Source organism: Vitis riparia, chromosome 5 (genome assembly GCF_004353265.1).
Source record: "Vitis riparia cultivar Riparia Gloire de Montpellier isolate 1030 chromosome 5, EGFV_Vit.rip_1.0, whole genome shotgun sequence".
Lineage (NCBI taxonomy): Eukaryota > Viridiplantae > Streptophyta > Magnoliopsida > Vitales > Vitaceae > Vitis > Vitis riparia.
Genome location: NC_048435.1, coordinates 21,938,195 through 21,958,604, shown reverse-complemented (window position 1 = coordinate 21,958,604; position 20,410 = coordinate 21,938,195). Strand labels below are relative to the sequence as shown.

Here is a 20,410-nt window from a genome sequence, read left to right as displayed (position 1 = left end):
CCCATCAATAATTTAAATACTATAGTAAAAAGAAATTCCCATTATAAAATACATTGTAACTTATAAAACAAATATTGTGACAATTTTAGAACCCTAAGTTTTTCTATGAAAATATTAAGATGGAAATATATTTTTATTTCAATCAACATGAAATTAAGATGCTTTCCTCACTTATATCTTGTTAAGCTTTAATAAAAATAAAAAGTTGATAAAAGTGATGAAAAAAGAATAGTAATAAAACAAAGATGTTTGTAACAACATCTGAATAATATTTGGAACGATAATATTTTAAGATTCAACGAGTTCGTAATAGTTGAACAAGGTATATATTTAGCATAATTACTATGAAGTTCAGGAAAATTTAAAAAAAAAAAAACGTCCTTATCATTCACAAATCTTTATTTGTATATTTTTCCTAATCCATTTAAAATATTTTTTACACATGTATAAATATCAAATATAATTATCAACTCGATCTCCCATTCTATGATATTTTAATGGTAAAGTAAATAAAAGAAAGTTAGAAACTTTTGGTGATTAGCGGTACCCATTTTATCTTCTCGTTGATTTGAAAGATGATGATTAAATACTAATAAACTTTCAAATATTTTAATAATCAAATGAATAATTTTTTAAAAAAAAAATTAAAAAACTCTTTGCCATGAGCTATGGTCATTTTCATAGTGTTGTTAGGTGAGAGCTTGTGATTAGGCACTAATAAACTTTTGCATTTAATAAATTAATATAATTTTTTTTTATTACATTCAATCATCAAGCACATGAACAATGACTTCATAAATTAAATTCACAAAATACCTAAAAATTTGAAACCCTTATTGTCACTTGATAGATGAACTCAGTTTTAAAGCCTGGTAAGGAAAAAGAAAGAGGGCATTGATTCATAAACAAAAATCCACAAACAGAAACCCTAAATTTAAAGAATTCAATGTCTGTCCACAATGTCAATTTTGTAGAATATTTCTCTGACCAAAAGGGGGAAAAAGCAAAATGGCCTTGATCCATAAATAAACACCCACAAAAAGAAACCCTAAATTTGAAGAATTCAATGTCTGATGCTGAGGGGAGAAAACTTGATATCAAGTTTGTATTGCTTCTGTTATCAAAAGTAAGACAAATATGAAGTGTTTGTTGCTTCAACCAATATCATGGGGAAAAAAATTAAATACAGCAAGCCTTTCCCTCCACTGCAGATTTACACCAAACTCATCTCAGAAGTTTCTCTGCTCAACCCATCAGCTCCATGCAAGAGGGTCTCTCAGATGTCTTGCAGTTCTAGAGTGCTGACTAGAATGAAAAAAGTATGATGTGTGATGACAAGTTCTTACAAACGCAACCCCATGATGAGCAGACGTTGGCCATGCTATTGGTGGCCATTGCAGTCTATGAAGGAAGGAAATTCTGCAGATATGGTCCGGCCAATGCTCGCGTGTTCTCTCCATCATTGTAAGGAAGAATTTTGCTTAGAAAATTCAGCGTTGGTTGTTGCAGGGTCAGATGCAAGTGAGAATCTCCTGATGATTTGATCTGCTCAATGCCCACCACCTATCCGTTATCATTGGTATGGATTTCCTGAGAACACAAATCAGCATTAGAATTGGCTAATGCCCTAGTATCAAGTGTCAGTTTAAGCAGAAGCTGACAAGAAATTATAAGAAAATGGGGTTTGAGATAACTGCATAAAAATCACAGATATGCTTTTAAAGAAGGATGAGAGAGTTAACATTGAAAAATGATGCCTAATAACATCTTCCAGAAGTCCTCTCCAAGGAGCAAAAAATGTCAATAAAAAGTAGTGCCATTGACGGGTGGTAAAAATGTTCAGCATCATAGCTTACTTTAGAAACACACAAACACGCATTGAGGCACATACACATAATATCCTATGAAGGCACTATATCATAAGCAAACACATAACCTATCAAGTTACCAAACACAAACCCTTACACATGAGAGATACAACAAGCATGATACACGAATCCTTATAAATGATAGAAACAAGGCTTGGATCTAAATTGACCTGAGTTTAATTAATTATTATCGAGTCCCATAGAGCAAATTAATTCTAACATTGGATCTATATGTAGTCTAAAAGTTTCAACAGAACCCATTCCCAAACACACAATATTAGTGAAAAATTGGTGTTTGAGCATGAAATTTCAACGGACACATGAGTTGCCAAGCATACCTTTTAATTTGTCCTGAAATTAGTTATCCAATTTAGGAAGAAACACCAGTGCATCTGACCAATTTTAATAAGAATAGAGATGATCCATTGACAGTCACCTTAGTCAGAATCAGAACAGTCTTGCTCTTCAGAGTCAAGTTCCCTCAAATTATTAACTACTATTTCAACTTTCAATGATAACCGACGAGTGTGCTCCTCAATGTATTTCAAAATCATCTGTAGCTGCTCTTGATAAGCAGCAGATTTTTTTCTCTCCCGATGCAGCTCTGTGGACAGTTCTCTGATTTTTAGATCCTTTTGATCCTGCAGAGCATAATAAACATCAGACCTAATGGGAAACAAGGATTGAGTAGATATAAAAGGTTCAAAACTTTTGTAATAAGAGAAAGAAACCCTGTAAATAGATTATTGTATGACTACATAATTAGAGAGGCCTGGTTCATTATTTGATAGACACCAATCCCTCCTCCCCCACAACAGCAAACCTATTTACCTAATTAATTCATCCTAATAAAATTGGTGCAGGAAGCAAACTGTTCTTCACTTGAGTGGTTCGCTGCATAACATGAAAATGCAATCCTATCTAAGTTCAACATAAAAGCAGAACAAACTCTTTCCAAATTTGTTATTCCTTGTTAGACCTTTCCCTTAACTGTTCCAAATTTTGTAACAGTCAAGTTGTTTTAGCAATAAATAGTCTAGCTATGAACACAAACAAAAGGCAAATGTTATTAGACCTACAGGCAGACATTACATTAATAATACTTCCTGCTCTGCACAGGAATAAAGAAATCCAAGTCAGAAGCCATGCTTTGTCCGAGAAAAAAGAAAAGGTGAGAGCACATTTAAATGCCCCATGTAGAATAGAACATCGTATTTAACTCATATTGTACACAAGGTCAAGTCCATTAGCTTGAATCCAGTACTACAGCACAAAAGAGCATTTAGAAGCCCCCTTTTGAGATGTGTTGGGTTGATTTCATATTTCTTGGGGTCTTGGGTTGTGCATTCACCCGTTGTCTACTTTCTCAGAAAAACACATGTGCATTTCATCTTATAGATCACTTTCATGGATATCCATTGCCCACTCCTGTAAAATTTTGTTTGAGGTTTTAGCCCGGTGATATAGTCACATTCTAAATGTTCTCTCACAGTGAATTCATAAAAAGTTCATCTCGTCTGACAAGCTGCAGCACAATAATACCTAAAGTGTAAATATGGTTAGCCAGATTCTTAAAACTCCTAAACATGATCATTAGGAAACTGTCGTGCAGTGAACTTCTTGTCCTGGGGATACATAAAGTCATGAGAAACATTCTTAGATCTCAATCTAGTGTCCAAGTGGAGTATTCACTCTCAAATTGAGTATTATAGCACTGGAACTTGGGCAGGTTAGACTTAGGGCTAGCCCAACCCCACAGATCAGCCCTAGCCAACCTCAGTTTTGGGTTTCACTCGATCTGGGGTGGACTAAATTCTTCCAGCCATATCATGCTTAGTTTTTCTCCTAATTTCACTATAGCAGCTTCCATATACTAAACATAACTTGTAACAGCGTCCAAATAAGAGAAAAATAAAAGAAAAACATCAAGTTTGTAACAGCTTCCAATAGAAGAAAATTAAAAGAAATTATCACATGAAAATTTCAAAAAGGACACTAGAGAAATATGGGTTAAAGCATCTTATCTTACAGTGAGTGATAACATTATAGTAACTTTTCGTATATACGTTCTTTTAATAGAAAAAGAGTACTAAGAAATATATCAAGGACACCAAAAATGCCCTTGAGACCTAACTCAAGTTGCAAGGGGTGGGGATTGTGAAGGTCCAAGTTCAATTCCTGGGAAGGACAAAGAATTGTTACCTAAGGACGTCAAAAAAAGTGGGAACAACCCAAGCAGACAAGAGGCATACAAATTACACCCCAAGAAGATTAAAAAAAGAGATACAATTAACTGTACATATGTAAGCAAGATTACATTCTTCATAGCATAAAATAATACAAGGGTAATATAAATATAGACAAACTTTTTTCTTTTTGATAGGTAAGTTTTTTCCCATTGGGACTTGAACCTAGAACCTCCCACAAACTCTCCCCGACCCTTTACAAGAACATAATTCAATATTACAAGGGTAAATTAGAAAAAGCTTGAGTTTAGCCACACCTTGGGGCATGTGTTGAACAAGAGGCTTGTACAAGGAATCACATATCCATACCAATGGTGTCCTTGCATATCCTGTAGTGTCCATGTAATTTCTCGATTTCCATGTGTAACACCTTAAGTATTTTAGACCATGAAATCAAGATATAGGCAATTACAAAAGCTTGAAGCACAACATATATGCAAAAGAGGCAACTAATCCGCTTTAAATAACCTGACCTAAAGCTTAGGGAAGTGCAGGCAGCTTATTTAATTCAATTCCAAAGTTGGGTGGGCCTTTAACACGGCCCAACATAACCAACTTGCTATTCTATCTTTTAGTAATTCAAGAGTCTTGAACACTTATTAGATACCTCATGAGGTAACGACAAAAAAACCTATCACATACAACTATATTCTGATTTCACTTGTGCATTTTCATAAAAGTATCCCGAATCTATCTTTTGGTAATGGAACTTCTTTGTTTTTGTAATTATTCAACCACGCTTGGTAAACACCTTTTTTAATTGTTTTTCCTCTAACTTCTTAATCAGTGGAACTTCCTTCATTGGACGGATAATCTTCTTATGCCCATTGTGTACAAAAGTGTAGTATTTTGATAGCCATCATGTTACACTCTTCGATAGAAAAGCCAAGGTCTTCCAAGCAATATATGGACAACTTTCAGTGGTAGAACATCAAACCATACCATTTTGTTCAAAATCATTACTAACAAAGGATTTAACCAAACAATGAGAGCTTACTAGAACAAATAAGTCATTCACCCATGCTAGTCAAGATGGATTTAGATGTTTTTCTGTTTTTAGATTAAGCTTTTAAACAGGTTCTTACAAAGCTGTATTTGAACTACTTCCTCCATCTACAATTAAGGTGCATAGTGTTCCTTGACAACAAATACAAGCATGGGAGATATTGCTACCCCCACCATTCACACGATGAGGAGTGTTAGTATTTGTTGTACTTAGGGGCTTAGAGAAAGACCACCACCCCCCCAACCCCAATTTTGTGACCCCGAACATCTAAAAGCCCGAAAATTGAGTGATTCAATTTTAAGGGCTAGTTGATAAACATCATCTATGGTGTAAGTCTACATGACCACCATCTCAAGTTGGATCTCTATTTGAAGTCCAGCTTTATAGTAAGCAACAATTTGAGCCTAACTTTCCCTTACTTGATTTCAGATACTCAACCCACGAAATTCTTTTGTGTATTCTTTAACCAATTTATTATATCGTTTGAGATTAAACATTTTAGTGTACAAGAGTTTTTTACAATCAATTGGGAGAAAGCATTCTTCCATCTTGAACTTCATCTCATTCCATGTGTTTATGGGTAGTTTGTTGGTTCTATTGAGTTTATCTTCAATACTATGCCACCATAAACACATTGTGCCTTTTAATTTTGCCTTCACAAAACGAACCATAATATTCCCAGGCATAGCATATCAATCAAAGTAATCCTCCATAGACATAAGTCAATCAAGAAAAGCCATTGGAGTCAATTTCCCAAAAATTCAACAACTTCAAGGCATGCTGTTTTTGTCACATCATGATCTTGCTCAAAGTTTGTGAGTCTATATGTGTTCATACTATGATGGATGTCTTGGCACTCTTTGTATACAATTGTGTACTTTGATACACAATTTTTAGTGCTTTTTATAATTTTTTTTTTCATTTTCCTAGATATATATATATATATATGATGATGAATGTCTCTTGGTGTGCCTCTTGGTTGATTACCCATTATAAAATTACTTTGCTTTTCATGTGCTCTATTAGGTGATTGGTCATAGTGATGACTCTCACTCCCTTTTTCAATGGACTGTTTTTCTTAACTTCTTTCCAATAGTTTCACTATCTCATCTAGCCATTGTTGAGTTTTATGATGGCCTCTTGTAGGGATTGTTGTGTCACAGAAGTTTCCCCCAAATGTGTTGCACTAATATCTTGATTATTAGGACTCATAGCTCTCATGTTTGAATAAATTGCTCCACTCCTTAGTTGCATGCACTCTTCAAGCCAACAACTTTCGTTTTAAAACCAAAATTGTTGTAGAACAATCCTAGAATGGTTATCTACAATCAAATAGGTGGGCTAGGGTCTTTATCATTTAAGATTCAGTGAGTGATGCACTCTTTAATTAGAGAGGTCCTTCTAAGCTGGCACAGATCCTTTGTTGGTAAAAAGAGGAAAAAGGCTTGGAAGGTTGCTCCGTTGTGTATGTTTTGGACTTTTTGGCAAGAGAGTAATAGGAAGACTTTTGGCAACTATGACAGCATAGACCAAACAATTAAAAATTCTTTCTTGTATCTTTTTTGGGATTGGGTTAGATTGTATATTGAGGGTAGTTCTTTATCATTGTAAGACTTTGTGGATTTGGTAGGCTCTCGGTAAGGCACGGTAATGGGTTTTTGTGTCTTCACGCCTTTTTTTGTCTTTTGTCTATTTTGTATACTACGCATATACTTTCTTTTTCTTAATATAAATCTTATTTACCTATAAAAAAAAAAAGATTTGAAATAGAAACTTTAGGATAAAAAGATTATTTTAAAATTTTGAAAGTCCAGAAAAACTTTCATTTTTTTTTCCTTTCCTTTTTTTTCTTGAACACACCTTGAAGGTTGACTCATCCCCATTAGACTTGTTTTAAACCAACAAAGACAACCATCGATCCCAACCACAAATTGGAGTTCTTAAACAAGGAGATTCTGTTGAGAAAGGAAAATATCAGAGGTTGGTCGAAAAATTGATTTACTTACCACATACAAGGCTAGACATAGCCTATGCAGTACTTATAGTAAACCAATTTATGCACACACCGTTAGAATGTTACATGGAAGCAGCTTAAAGAATTTTAAAGCATTTAAAGGTTACTCCTAGAAAGGGATTCTTCTTTTCCAAAAAATGGTCATGACCAAATAAAAGCTTGTACAGACGCAAATTGGGTTGACTGTCTTATGGATAAAAGATCGATGACAAAAAATTGCACCATAGTAGAAGGCAATCTTGTTATATAGAAAAGCAAGAAACAGACGGTTATTGTAAGATCTAATGCTAAAGCTGAATTTTGGGCTATGGCTCAAGGAATATGTGAAGCCTTATGGATTAAAGAAATACTCAAAGGGTTTAAATTGGAGCCTAATGAACTAGAGAAGATTTATTGTTTTAATAAAACTGTAATCAATTTTGCACATAATCCAATTCGTATGAAACATGTTGAGGTGGATAGACACTTCATCAAAGAAAAAATTATGAGTGGACAAATTTCACTTTTTGTAACAACCAAGCAACAGCTTCCAGATATCCTCACAAAAGGAATCTCAACAATTACATTTGAATCTACAGTTGGCAGGTTAAGAAAGCACGACATCTATGCACTAGCTTACAGAAGTGTGTTAGCAAGAACAACATCAAACCTATCCAGATTCATAGAAGTTGTCTGGATTCTTAGAACCTGTCTATATTCATAGACATGGTTTAGTCAATGTTTTGTGTATATTGGGTAGGGAGTAGATCATGGAGTAATTTTATGGACTAAATAACTATATAGTAGACTTTTTTTCCTATAATAGTAGCATAGATTGTGTATTTATACCCTGTAAAATTTTTCTGGTCTAATTAAGTGAGGAATCATTTTCTTCTCTCTTCGTTTCTTCCACTCACAAAAGACTATAATCACAGAGTTCCTAACAAGAATCCTCTTAAGGAAAAAATAGTCCCTAAACATACCTCACAAAATGCAATTCTATGCGACCGTCGTGGTGGCATTTTGCTAGGATTCAGTTCATGATTATGCTCTTTAACAAAACCATATATAGCCCATTTTCCTTCATCCTTTGCAGCAATCCTCAACATTGCATTACATCCTTCTCTGGTGATCGGCCTCGATGGAAGAATTCTATGTTCTCTGTTTGCATATTTTTCTACACGAAAACCTTCTTTTGAACAAACAAACTCCCGACCAATTATGGAGTTGTCTTTAAGTGAACGACGAGTACGATTGTTCCGAATGGTAAATCCCATACGCCTACCATACATCTCATAAAATTCTCTAGCATCCTCTGCTGATTGAAACTCCATGCCAACACATGGTTCTAAAGGTTCCAAACTTACAGGTAAATTATCAATAGATTGTTGAACCATATCATCATTTCCATCCAGACTATCTGATAGCTCATCCTCTGCCGTTTCATGGCCATCAAATGTCTCATCTAGCCAACGCCTATAGTTCCTGCTTGGATTAAATCCCTGGCCCGAGGTGCTTGCCATCAGGACCTACTAGAAAATAAAACAAGCCATAGCATCAGGCAAGATCCTTGTGTTAAAACATGGATAAAGCAAAAGTAGATGCAACACTTACAATAACAAGTAAATTCAATTCGTTCAAAAAGAAAGCAAAAAAGGCAAAGAGGCAACAGTGATATATTATCATTAAGTTAACCATTCAATCGTGCAAGAGACAATGTAATAGGGGCCAGCAAGAAAGGAATCTCATGCTGTGACCCTTATAGTCAGAAGGGTATCTCCATCAGAAAGAAAATAAAAGGCAATTAGCCTAGAATGAGCAAATAAAGATGTCTCTCATCTCAAAACCATAAAATTTTTCTTACTGAAAAAGCTAAGATATAGAGAAGGAGAAATTTGGTGTTTTATCTCACGTCTTATCTCCCCCGTCTTTCAAAGTATTGATCTTGACTTCTAAAAAATGAAACATAAACTACATGCAGATGCTCCAAGTTGTTAAATAGATATAGGAAGACCATTAGAAAACTTTGAACTATCTAAAAGATCAATAAATTTTCTTCTTTCTTTCTTCAATAAGACATAACATAACCGCAGAATACATACAATAATGGCAAATTTTTCCTTTTTTCCCCTAGTACAGAGGGCTATAATCAAGTCCAATTTTTTTCTTTCTTCCATCATTGAAGCCTCATAAACATAATCATTAACCAGCACGTTTGGAATACCAACCCATAGCACACAAATACAATTTGGCAAAAGTGTTTCATGCATGAATGAGGCATCTGTTAAAATTACCCATTAAATAGTACCATTAAAACCGAAAAGGGCATTTGATTTAATAATGCTAAAAAAAGGCAGAATTTGGCTTCCATCCACATTAAACACAAAACTAACTCCTCTCTATCATAAATACAAGAATCAATTCACTTTGCTAAATAAAATCCCCCATCATCATTAAAAGCGTACATATCCAAATGAACTGAGGAAAATCAAATTCTAATTGCCCTCAATTCTCCAGGCTGAAGTGGGTTAGTTTCTGGAATTGTATATCTATTTAAGTCTCTATAAATTTTTGCATTAAAGAATTGAGATTTGTGCTATGAACAGAGATCCTAAATTCAATTCATGACATAGTGAAGTTGGGGAAATTAATCCTGAGACATGATAAACAAAAGAAAAAGAACAATTTAATTAAAAAAGATTCGACCTATCACATAATAAACCCAAATCCAACAGCGAAATTTCGGCTCCGATTTATCTACCATTTTCTTTCCACGTTTATCAAAACCCTGAATTACAATTGAACACCACAAAAACACAAAAATAAAAAATAAAAAAATAAATAATAATAATAAAACCAGATCATTCAGGCAATGAACAGAGCAGATTTCAGTGGGTTTTGACGGACACTCTTTGTGCTTTTTCTTTTTCCTTCTAGGATTTGAAAAGGAAAGAGAAATCACTTTGATAGATAGAAGAGAGTAAGATTGATAAAAGGGGAGAAATAAAAAGCACTGACCTTAGGAAATGGAGGAACTGCAGGGTTGGAATTGGAGGGTTCAGAGCATTCAGATTAGGGTTTTGATCTCAGATTGTTGAACCCATAGAATTCATATATCGGAAGCTGGTTTGTGTTTTTCCTCACGAGTGCATCACTGTGATATACCACGCCAGCTTCCACCTGGTGATTTTGATTTGACATGTCAGCACTCTTTTCAGGAATTAACACATCATCATATCAATTAATAATCAAATTTGCGACGTTAGCGTTGAGATGAATAATACTCTTTAATATAATTAATTATTTTTTTAGTTCTTTGCTTCATTTTTTAAGAAAAGATTTATCCTCCTCTGCCTCATTCGGGTGACTGCCCTTTTTTGACTAATGCATGTCACTGAGATCTGCTACGTCATCTTCCATCTGGCTCATCTTGGTTTGCCATGTCAGCCTCATTCAGTCATTTGATTTGCCGTGTCAGCATTCACTTTGTGTAATTGAAACATCAGCATCTCAATTTGCCTCGTCATCATTCAAATATAATATCATTCTAAAAAAAATTATCCAATTACTTGTAAAATTCCTTTAAAAAATAAAATTTTCATAGTTATAATTCTAATTCATTTAAACTCTGATGAGAAATTAATGATTTATTAAAACCAGCTTCAAAAATAGTTCTTTTAAAAATAATTTTCAAGAACAAAATATTATTTAAAAAATCAAAAATAAAAAACAATTTCTACCATAAAAAATTTTCAATCGTTATAGAAAATATTTTTTAAAAATAATAAAAAAAAAATGAAAACGCTTTAAAATTATTTTAAAAACAACCTATTTCCAGAACAAATCCCTAAAAAACTATTTTGTCTAAAGTGTGTGATTTCTAAGTAAAAAAAAAAAAAAAAAGTTTTATATTTTCAACAACACTCACCAAACAAACTCTTAAGATTTCTCATAAAAAAATGGTCTTGGTAAGATTCCTTAAGTTTGAAAAGAAAACCTAAATAGGGAAATTCATTCACTCAAGGTACATTGAAAAACAATTTTGGAGTCTTTATGTTTTGTAAAACAAAAATATTTTTGAAAATCAAAAGTATTTTTAACCGATTATTATTTTTAAATATGTTTTAAAAATAATTTTAATATATAGTATTTTGATTTTTGATCATTCTAAATATTTATATAATCGTTTTTTAAAGTAACCCTACAAAACAATAAAAAACAATAAAAACATATTATCTATAAATACTCTATTTTACATTCTTAAAAACAAAAATTTTAAAACAATTTTTAATTGCCAACCGTATGAAGAACAGAAAATTGTTTTAAAACACAATTTCCAAACTGGCACTAAGCCCGCAGGGTTGAGAATGAACAATAACTTATCCACTGGTCATTTGACTCATTTCCCTCATCACAAGCATTTCCAGCAAGAGCACTAGAGGATTTTCCTGAAGATTATCTAGTCATAAATCCATTAAAACCCTCTTAACATGACTGCAGTTGTAATGGTTCATCTTCAACATTGCCTCTATATAACAAAAATCCCGAGAAAACAGATCAACATCTGTGAATCAGCAGCAGCTTGTACAGGGGATTAGGGTTCTTGATCCCAGTCATTGACTGCAACTGAATGTATAAACGATAAATCACTGCTAACAGGGAAATGTCAGTTTCTGGGGGCAGAAAGAAAGAGTTGGGTTATGTACAACAAGAATTATTTCAGACGCCTAAGATTCATATACACATATCAGAGTATCCACAATTGCAATCCTGGGTAGCTGATGTGCAGCCATGTTGTCATACAGTTTGAAGAATTTAGCCGATTCTCATATTAACAAGAGTAGAACATTATACAGATATATTTACAGTAAAATGAAAGGCTCTGCAGTGAGGTGGGATCTATTGATCTTCGGATTCTATTTCCCTGATGTTGTGAACGACGTTTTCTACTGTTCTTGACAGGGACTGCGTGTGTTCCTCAATGTATGTCATAAACGTGCGTAGCTGTTCTCTACATGCTGCTAATCGTTGATTTGCACGGTGTAGCTCTGAAGATAGCTCTCGAATCTTCCTATCCTTCTCATCCTACAACATTGAAACACAAGAAATGACTACGTATTATGAGCGAGGCAGCAAATTAACCAGATGAAACAATGGAACTCCATGAATAAAAAAAGAAAAAAAGGGTGGGGGGGAACTCCATTAGGCTCTGAAAATTGAGGGCAAATCCCAATAAATACTGGGTTTCAACTCTCATGACAGGCACATCAAAATTGAAGCAAGAAGTGGATCATTTCAAATTCTTGCAGATTAATATTGATTCTGACATTGATTACAGCCTGTGAAACAAGCAAAACAAGACAAGTATTTTCCAAATATATGGTAATTTATCAACAAAAGTCATGTAGACCAGAATTCATGAAAATTAGATTCAGTCAATGACAATCAACAGGCCCTCTGGGAAATCATGTTCCCATGCTGGCACAACCAAGGATATGATTACACCATGTTGTCAGAAGCAATAACATCCAACATGCTGTTCACAGTATTAATAAGCAGCCTTGCAGCATGGTTAGTCAGGAAATCCAAATTTTCCTTCATATGAAACAAGCAGAGGTAGCTTAAATGCAAGCCATAAAACAACCCCAGCTTCTGCTGCAACTTGTTCAAGGCACAACATTTTTTACTCCTAGACACACAGCCCATCAATCAAGTTATCCATTAAATCCCGACAACAGTGCATCTATTAAATCCAATTCTAAAGCATAGACCTGACCACTGGGCACTTTAAAGATTTACTAGTTCATCATCTCAATGAACCTCAATGGAAGAAGTCATCATCACCTTTAACAGCTATGTTATTCACCACCTATCTTATCACACTAACTGTGGGGTGACCCAATATAAATTACAGATCAACCAAAACCAATGGCTGAAATGATCTACAAGTGCCTACTGTAACTGTATGCTGACTTCAGATTTACAACCTGCACCTAGTTCTTAACGAATTCTCAATGTAAATGTTCAAATGCCTCTATAAACAGCCTGCACTATCCAGGAAATTTTAGTGCAATCTCAGCCAGAAACACTCATAGGATCACTACAATATAGTACTTGATGTCCTTAACTTGAGTAATACACATCATCAAAAGGGAAAATAAAAGTATGCAGGTTCATTAGTTCAACCCCATCAGGCTTGATTTTGGGTGGTCATCAATTCCACAATGTGACATTTTTGGTTCTTCTATTTGTTGGAAACAGGAATAAGACCTGCAATTTTCTAGTTCCTAGAGTATTGCAGCTAGAACCTCTAAAAGACTGCATATATCAGGATGAAAAAATATAGCCCAAAAACTAGCAATGCCAATTTCCATTACAAATTATAAAAATAATAATAATAATAAATTTTATTTTCTTTTTTTAAAAAAAAGGCCCTTGAAATAATTTTCTTATAAAAAATTTTTCGCATAGCATCTGATTCTTGAACCATAAAACTACGTCATATATGCGGCTGAGATTTTTAGGAGGAACAAGGAAAATATCCTATACTCCCATAGAAAGCTATACTGATTCCTGACCTTTTTTGTCTGATGGAAGACTCAAAGCATTGGGCAAAACTATTCAACTCTAGGTAAAAGATAATCAACAAGGAAACACCTTGCTCCATCTACCAGTAAGAATAGTAAGATAAAAAACGAATTGTGCATGAACTTTATCATCTGATGATCATGACATCCAAAATATCATACAAGCTGCATTTTCTGTATAAAGAATTTGTTGCTGAGTTAAGCTCTTTCATGCACAAGTTTTGGTAAGTTCCACCAAAGAGTTCATAATTTGGACATGTGCATAAATATGAATTAGCAGATACCCTTCAGATCTTGAACTATCACTTCACTTTGCCCATAAAGGTGGCAAGTTAACAAAACCATCCAGATGTGTGTGTAAAGTGTCTAAGTGGGTGTTGTGGAGAACATATACAAATTTTGCCACATTGTAAGACAGATTCACAAAGGAAATAAGACTATAAAACTGCCTCACATAGATGTTTTAACGTCTTTTTGGTCTTACTGTAGAAGTCCCTATCTGACAAATTTATGGTTGGAGGGTATTCTTTTGGGAAACCACACATGCAAAATTTTTAAACTAGCCTTTTTTTTTTAACATTCAAAAGAGATTTTATGTTATCACAAAACAAACATGGAAAGAAATATGTCACATTATGATTTTCCATTAGTTCTTTCTACTCTATTGTATTATTGACACACAGAATATGCCATGTTTTATCTTTTAAGTTTTATTAGTGAGTGAACAAAAGAGAGAGAGAAGAAAGAATATTTTACATTATGGTTAAGTGTTGGTATATCTTTTAAATGAAGAGAGAGATGGGGGGGAGAAATGCATTAGTTGTTTTTTATTTATCTTTTATATTTGGCACAAAGGAATACACCACATTTTATCTCTTAATTCTGATATATCAGTATTCCAAGTAAAAACAAAAAACAAAATACTAAAGAGAGAAAAATAAGTGTTTCAACCAATGTGAAGAAAACTTACTGGGGTTGGCCGACTATTTCCTGAAGAAATTACTAATGGATGATTATGCTCCCTCACAAATTTTGTAACAACCCATTTCCCAAGCTTCTCCCTCTTCACCAAAATCATCGCCATGCAACCTTCTCGTTTGCTCTCTCGTTTTCGAATTCGAACACGCCCTGTCTTTTGACTGTTGAGGTTAAATCCCTCTTTATTGCATGCAAGTCGACGAGATATAATTGACCCATCACGCTCTGACTTACGTGATGATATGATGCGTGTTAAAAATCCTACCCGCCTTGCATATTCTTCATAGAATGCTCTGGCAGCTTCTTCTGATTCAAATAACAAACCCTCGTATGGTTCTTGATTTGTGTCAACTTCACATAAACCAGATTCCCCTCCAGCAGAACTTTCTGTAGTTACAACTTTGTCTTCTATAAGGGTCTCCATATCCACTGCAAAACAATATTATTAAGTATTATCTTCCAAACAACCCAAAATAGGTCGGCTCACTAAAGTAGAGCAGTCAAGGGATTGAGGCATCAGAGCAACACCTAGATGATTTAGCCTTCCCAATGCAAGGCAATGCCTACGTAATAAGGAAAATGCACTTTTCTGATTTAAATTTGGATTTAGCCATCTCGCACCATGCATAAGCATGTGTCTAAAGTAGCAATTCCTTGGCAACTGCTAAGCATCCAGGGTGCCTCCTACCTGCCTAACCAGTAAGGGAAGTGGTACGGGTGCTTTCTAGGTGAGGCATCCGAGGAAACAACTTGACAATGTAGTTCATAGCACCAAGTTCCAAAGAAGCATTCAGCAAAAATTGTGGAGAAATTATACTCCATTTGATTGCCAAATTGAAATAAGCATCCAAACAGCTTTTAGCAGTATAAAACAGCCAGTCCAATTCCAACCCATTACAAATTTCAAGTTTCAATTTTCTCAGCAATCAAACAGAGAATTAGAGAACACAAACTTAATCTTTATCGGGCATTGTTTATATCTTGTCAAACTACAACTTAAAACAACAAAAGAATTATACAAGCACATAGCTCAGCAAAAGCTTCTCATACCTGATCAAAGTAGCAACTAAACAATGGAATAAAATGAGAAATACTTCCTCTCCAACGGTCTTCTGATTGCTGGGAAAACTGAGAAGTAAAGGAAAATACATGTTAAGGTCTTAATTTCTTTGTTGTAACCACACTCAGAATAAAAAAATAAAATAAAATAAAATAAAAGGGCAGGCATACAAGGCTCAGTTGAGTCAATTGGGAACCAAAACCACAGGGAAAAAAAAAAAGAAGGAAAAAGAAAAATGAAAAAAGAAAGAGGGTTTTTCTTTAAAAAAAAATTATTTGATTTTCTTTCCCTTATTCCAGTTTCTCAGATATCAAACAGATCATACAAGAGAAGGCACAACCAATTGATTGATTATTGAAAGGAAATGCAGAAATGAAACAGAATTTTACTTCAATTTTCCTTTTTCCATCAAATTTTATATATGATAAAATACAGTAAAACAAAATAATTTAATATATATATATATATATATAAACCCCAACTCAAGTGACCCTAAAGATACAAGCAATTGGCAATTAAAACAAATAAAATAATAATAATAATAAAATCGGGCTCTATCATATTCCCAGTAAAATTGTATTTTCTCCCATTTTCCCAAAATTTTCTCGTCAAACAAACAGGGTTACAAACATGTAATATTGCACCTTTCTCCAATTTTCCAAAGTTTTCTCGGCAACCAAACAAAGGGTTGTCAAAAAACAGCCCTGGAGAACCATGCAAATTCTGGATTGCGTGCAGTGGGTTTAGTAGTTGAGAGTCTTAGAGACTTGGAATTCTCAATTTTGAACCTCGAATAAAATGTGGGTTCAAATCAAAGAAATGGCGAATTTTTAGGTCTAAAATGGTAGAAAAAGAAAGGTGAATTTGCTGTTCTTCAATTCAAAGAGAGAGAGCTTCTATATAGATTCCCACTAAGACCGTGTTTGTTTTGCTGCCTCAGTTCCGATGCCTCGTGTACACTTTAGTTTTACTTTTCTAGATAGTTGAGTTTAATTTTCAGATTTCTTTTTAAATTAAAAAAATATAAATATTTATTTTTTATTTGAATATACTTCTTTTTTTTTTTTAAAAAAAAAGAAGATAAATTGTATATAAAAAATAGGACATTTTTTATTTTATTTTTTTTAAATTGCTTTCTTTATTAAAAATTCCTTATCAACAAATAGAAAAGTTTTTAAGTTATGTTTAAAGCTAATTTCAACCTCTTTTATTTATTTTTTTTCAAATCTAAACACTAATATTATGTTTATTCGATGGACTTATAATTTATATAATCAAATGTTTGTTGTAAAAATAATTTTAAAAAATATTTAGAAATAATTTATAAATGATTTATATTTAAAAATAGTGGTCAAACAAAAAAAAAATGTTTGTTCAAGGCAGGAGGATGGGGAGGCAGGCATAAGGATGATGATTTATTTCTAAGGGATTAAAATAAAGAACATAAATCAATTATATAGTCAAAGTTACCATTGACTTTCAAGCAATTGAATGTTAGGTGGATGCATATATAATTCTCATATTGCTATACAAAATTCCAAAAATATCTTTAGGTTACAAAGTTTTATCATTCCCCATGAAGTTTCATTGTACCTTGGCAAGACCTCTTTTCGGGGAGGTTAAAGTCATTATCGTGATACCACTCTAAAAAAACTAGACTTTTAACCTTATGTTAGGACATACGAATCAAGGTAATGGAGGTGTGCAAAGGTTTTCTTGAGTTGGACTATAAAGATTGGTCCTTTTAGTGCAAAAGTAGAAAAGGGTTTGACCACAAGGCCAACTTGTTGAGTAGGAATGAAAGTTGGTTTTAATGATGTAATAGCGTTGGGTGGAAATGTCGTCACTCCATAGATAAAAGTTACTTTAGGGATAACAAACTAATTTTCCTTGAGAGCTCACATTGATAGAAAGGTTTGACACTTGGATATTAGCTTTTCTCCACCTAGGGCTATAGTATATTCTAAGGATTGAGTTGTTTGCCCATTCACGTGATACATGAGTTGGATTCAAAATGTCATAAGACAATTCAGTCCATATCTTATGCAGGAGTTAAAATATTGAGAGGAGCTTTCCCTAGTATAAGAGGATAAGAATGATGCACTCTAATATAGTAGCTATCGTGCCCATGAAAAATGTTGGGTTGCAAAGTATAAAGTGGATAGCTATTGAAAGCATCTAAGTAATAAGCCTGCCCTGATATGAGTGTTCTCCTATTCCAACTTCCCCAAAGCCTTCAATAGCATAATCAAGACATCAATGCGTTCTTTGTCCCTATGGGGATGACATGTCAAAAGTTTTGAAAATATAAGAGAAAGTCACAATAAGACAAGCCATTTTTCATTATGATAAGTTTCAAGTAGAAGTGTAGTGATATATGCAACTAAGGCATCTTAACAAATCTCATAAGTGCTCTCTTATTCCAATTTCCCTTAAGACTTCGATAGCATAGTCAAGACAGTTATAGATTCTTTGCTCTTATGACGATAAAATGACGGAAGTTTTGATAATTCCAAATAACTTAAAGCGAGATGAACTGTGTTTATCATTACAATATGTGTCAAACGGAAATATATGCAAGACACCCTAATACACTCGTATTTGGATATACATGACTTTATTTTAGAATTAAATAAAGAAAATTTGAATCATTAATAAACATTTAGTATAAATGTTCCTTTAATATTACACTACTATTATTTTTAACCTTTAAACAATAAACATTCATCTTGTCAAGATCCACATGGCATGATCTTAGTGGAAGAGTATACCACATAATGACAAATTATAAGGGTTAATTAATTATGCCCAAAGTCAAGCTTTCTGTTCTCTTGCTTTGCTTTTCATTCCCTTTCTTTTTGCTTCATTTTTCATATGCAAACCATTTTCTAACTTCATAATTTTTTTTAGCAAATATTTTCAATAATGGCCAATATTTTTTAATGAATAAAATTATGAATAGACCTTGAAAAATATTGCAAACTTGGGGATAATGTTGAGAGGATTTTTGAAATCTATTGAAAAAAAAAAAATTGATTGCATGATTAAGTGAGTGTTTGATAAATCAATTTAATAACTTAAAGTAACTTAATAATTTAATTAAAATTATTAAATAAATAGGTAAAATAACTTAGAGGTATAACTTAACAATAAAAAATAATTTTAAGTAATAAGTAAAAACAATAAACTTTTTCTTAAGTTTATATTTTTATTTTACTTTTTTTTTTTAATCCCTGTATGCCCTAATTACTTCTACGATTTCTTTTGCTACTTCATGACCTTCATTGTTACTCAAACTCTATTCCCCTAATTATAATTTATGGTGATAAATATGTAAATTTGACGATTTAAAAGAAATTTTAAGTTAATTTTCTTAAACAACTTTAATACTTAAAGTAAAAATTAAGTAGTAAGTTTTAAGGCAACAACTTATATAGAATTTAACTTAAAATCAATTTAAGTTATTAAGTAATAAGTATTAAGTTTTACCAAATACCCCCTAAATAAATAAAGATATCGAATGATTGAATATTTATTTATAACTTTTTCAATAATATTTTTCAATTGGATGATTCACTACTATAACATAATTCAAGTGGATGGTTCTTCCACACTAAACATTCTTACGCTAAAGCGATATATCAAAGATAGTAAATACATTAAATTTAATAATAGCTCGAAAATTATTTCCTTTAATTAAATCTATTAATTGCCTTATCTTATAGTATTAGAATTCATCTAAATTTTTATATAATTGTATTCTTTTAATTAAAATTTACAGATCATTATAATTATCTTTCTTATATTTTCATTTTTTTTAATCATTATCCTAATCTTAACTTTTAAAGCCCGTTTGATAGTAACCATGAATGCATTTTTAAGTGTTAAAAATATTAAAAGCATTTTATAAAATTATTATCGGACAGACTCTAAAGTGTTTCTTCATAAAACACTACAATTGAACTTTTAATATAACAAGTGATTTTTCAAAATTTTAAAAGTGTTTCCTAAATTTGGTTAAACACCTAATGTTTTTTCAAAACACTTTTTTAGGTTAAAAGTGTTTTTTAGAATCACAAACTTACTATTATTCTTATAATATTTTTAACACTTATTCTTATCCTAATCATTTGTTTTTTAAATTAGAAATATTTTATATAAAAATAAAATATCTTTCACAAAAAGTATAATTTTATTTTATGTCTTTAAAAATAAAAGATTTAAAAATTTGAGACGGTAATTTTTTTATTTATAAAATCACTATTTTTTTTTTAATATAAGCATTAAAAGTTTTTGTATTTTATATAAAAATTATTATTATTTTATGATTTTAAAAATAAAAAAACAAACATTTATAAAATGTAGTTTTTTTAATTTTTTATGAAACCTTAGAATCAGACAAAACAACTTAGAGCTTATTTGAAACTGTTTTTGAGAACAATTTTATGTTTTCTGGAACAAAAATTTCTTTTGGCAACCTAAAACTATTTTATCTTTTAATTGTTTTTATTTGTTTTATAATGATTGTTTTAAAAAATAATTATACAAAATGTAGAATAATTAAAAATAAAATACTAGATAATTTTTTTTTTAAAAAAAACTATTTCAAAATATTTAAAATAATTTAAAAACATTTTAGGTTTTTCAAACAGACTTTTATTCTACAAAAATT

At 32.4% G+C, this 20,410-nt stretch overlaps 2 protein-coding genes across 4 annotated transcripts; both read right to left on the bottom strand.

The window, feature by feature from the left end:
• Window positions 1-898: 898 nt before the first annotated feature.
• Window positions 899-10,258, bottom strand: LOC117915386 (protein FAR1-RELATED SEQUENCE 5-like). 3 transcript variants are annotated; one of them, XR_004651378.1, is made up of 4 exons: window positions 10,132-10,258; window positions 8,097-8,645; window positions 2,207-2,509; window positions 899-1,590 (listed from the first exon to the last, which is right to left on the bottom strand). XR_004651378.1 is itself a non-coding variant. In XM_034830962.1 (4 exons), the coding sequence occupies exons 2-3, from the start codon at window positions 8,634-8,636 to the stop codon at window positions 2,306-2,308; spliced, it is 744 nt and encodes a 247-aa protein (XP_034686853.1). In that variant the 5' UTR covers window positions 8,637-8,645; window positions 10,132-10,258; the 3' UTR covers window positions 899-1,590; window position 2,305. The 3 variants fall into 3 exon arrangements, 2 of the variants coding, with proteins under 2 accessions (XP_034686853.1, XP_034686854.1); XM_034830962.1 differs by having other exon boundaries at window positions 2,305-2,509; XM_034830963.1 differs by having other exon boundaries at window positions 2,305-2,509; window positions 8,097-8,642.
• A 1,556-nt stretch (window positions 10,259-11,814) lies between these two features.
• LOC117913905 (protein FAR1-RELATED SEQUENCE 5-like) lies at window positions 11,815-16,655 on the bottom strand. Its single transcript, XM_034829021.1, has 4 exons — window positions 16,383-16,655; window positions 15,729-15,806; window positions 14,671-15,107; window positions 11,815-12,198 (listed from the first exon to the last, which is right to left on the bottom strand). The coding sequence occupies exons 3-4, from the start codon at window positions 15,100-15,102 to the stop codon at window positions 12,013-12,015; spliced, it is 618 nt and encodes a 205-aa protein (XP_034684912.1). The 5' UTR covers window positions 15,103-15,107; window positions 15,729-15,806; window positions 16,383-16,655; the 3' UTR covers window positions 11,815-12,012.
• Window positions 16,656-20,410: the final 3,755 nt, after the last annotated feature.

Excerpts from the sequence above, each read along its gene's own strand:
- LOC117913905 (XM_034829021.1), bottom strand. The coding sequence starts at position 15,102 with ATGGAGACCCTTATAGAAGACAAAGTTGTAACTACAGAAAGTTCTGCT. Across the intron at positions 12,199-14,670 it reads GAAATAGTCGGCCAACCCCA|GATGAGAAGGATAGGAAGAT; the intron begins GTAAGTTTTCTT and ends TCAATGTTGTAG.
- LOC117915386 (XM_034830962.1), bottom strand. The coding sequence starts at position 8,636 with ATGGCAAGCACCTCGGGCCAGGGATTTAATCCAAGCAGGAACTATAGG. Across the intron at positions 2,510-8,096 it reads ATAGAATTGCATTTTGTGAG|GATCAAAAGGATCTAAAAAT; the intron begins GTATGTTTAGGG and ends TATGCTCTGCAG.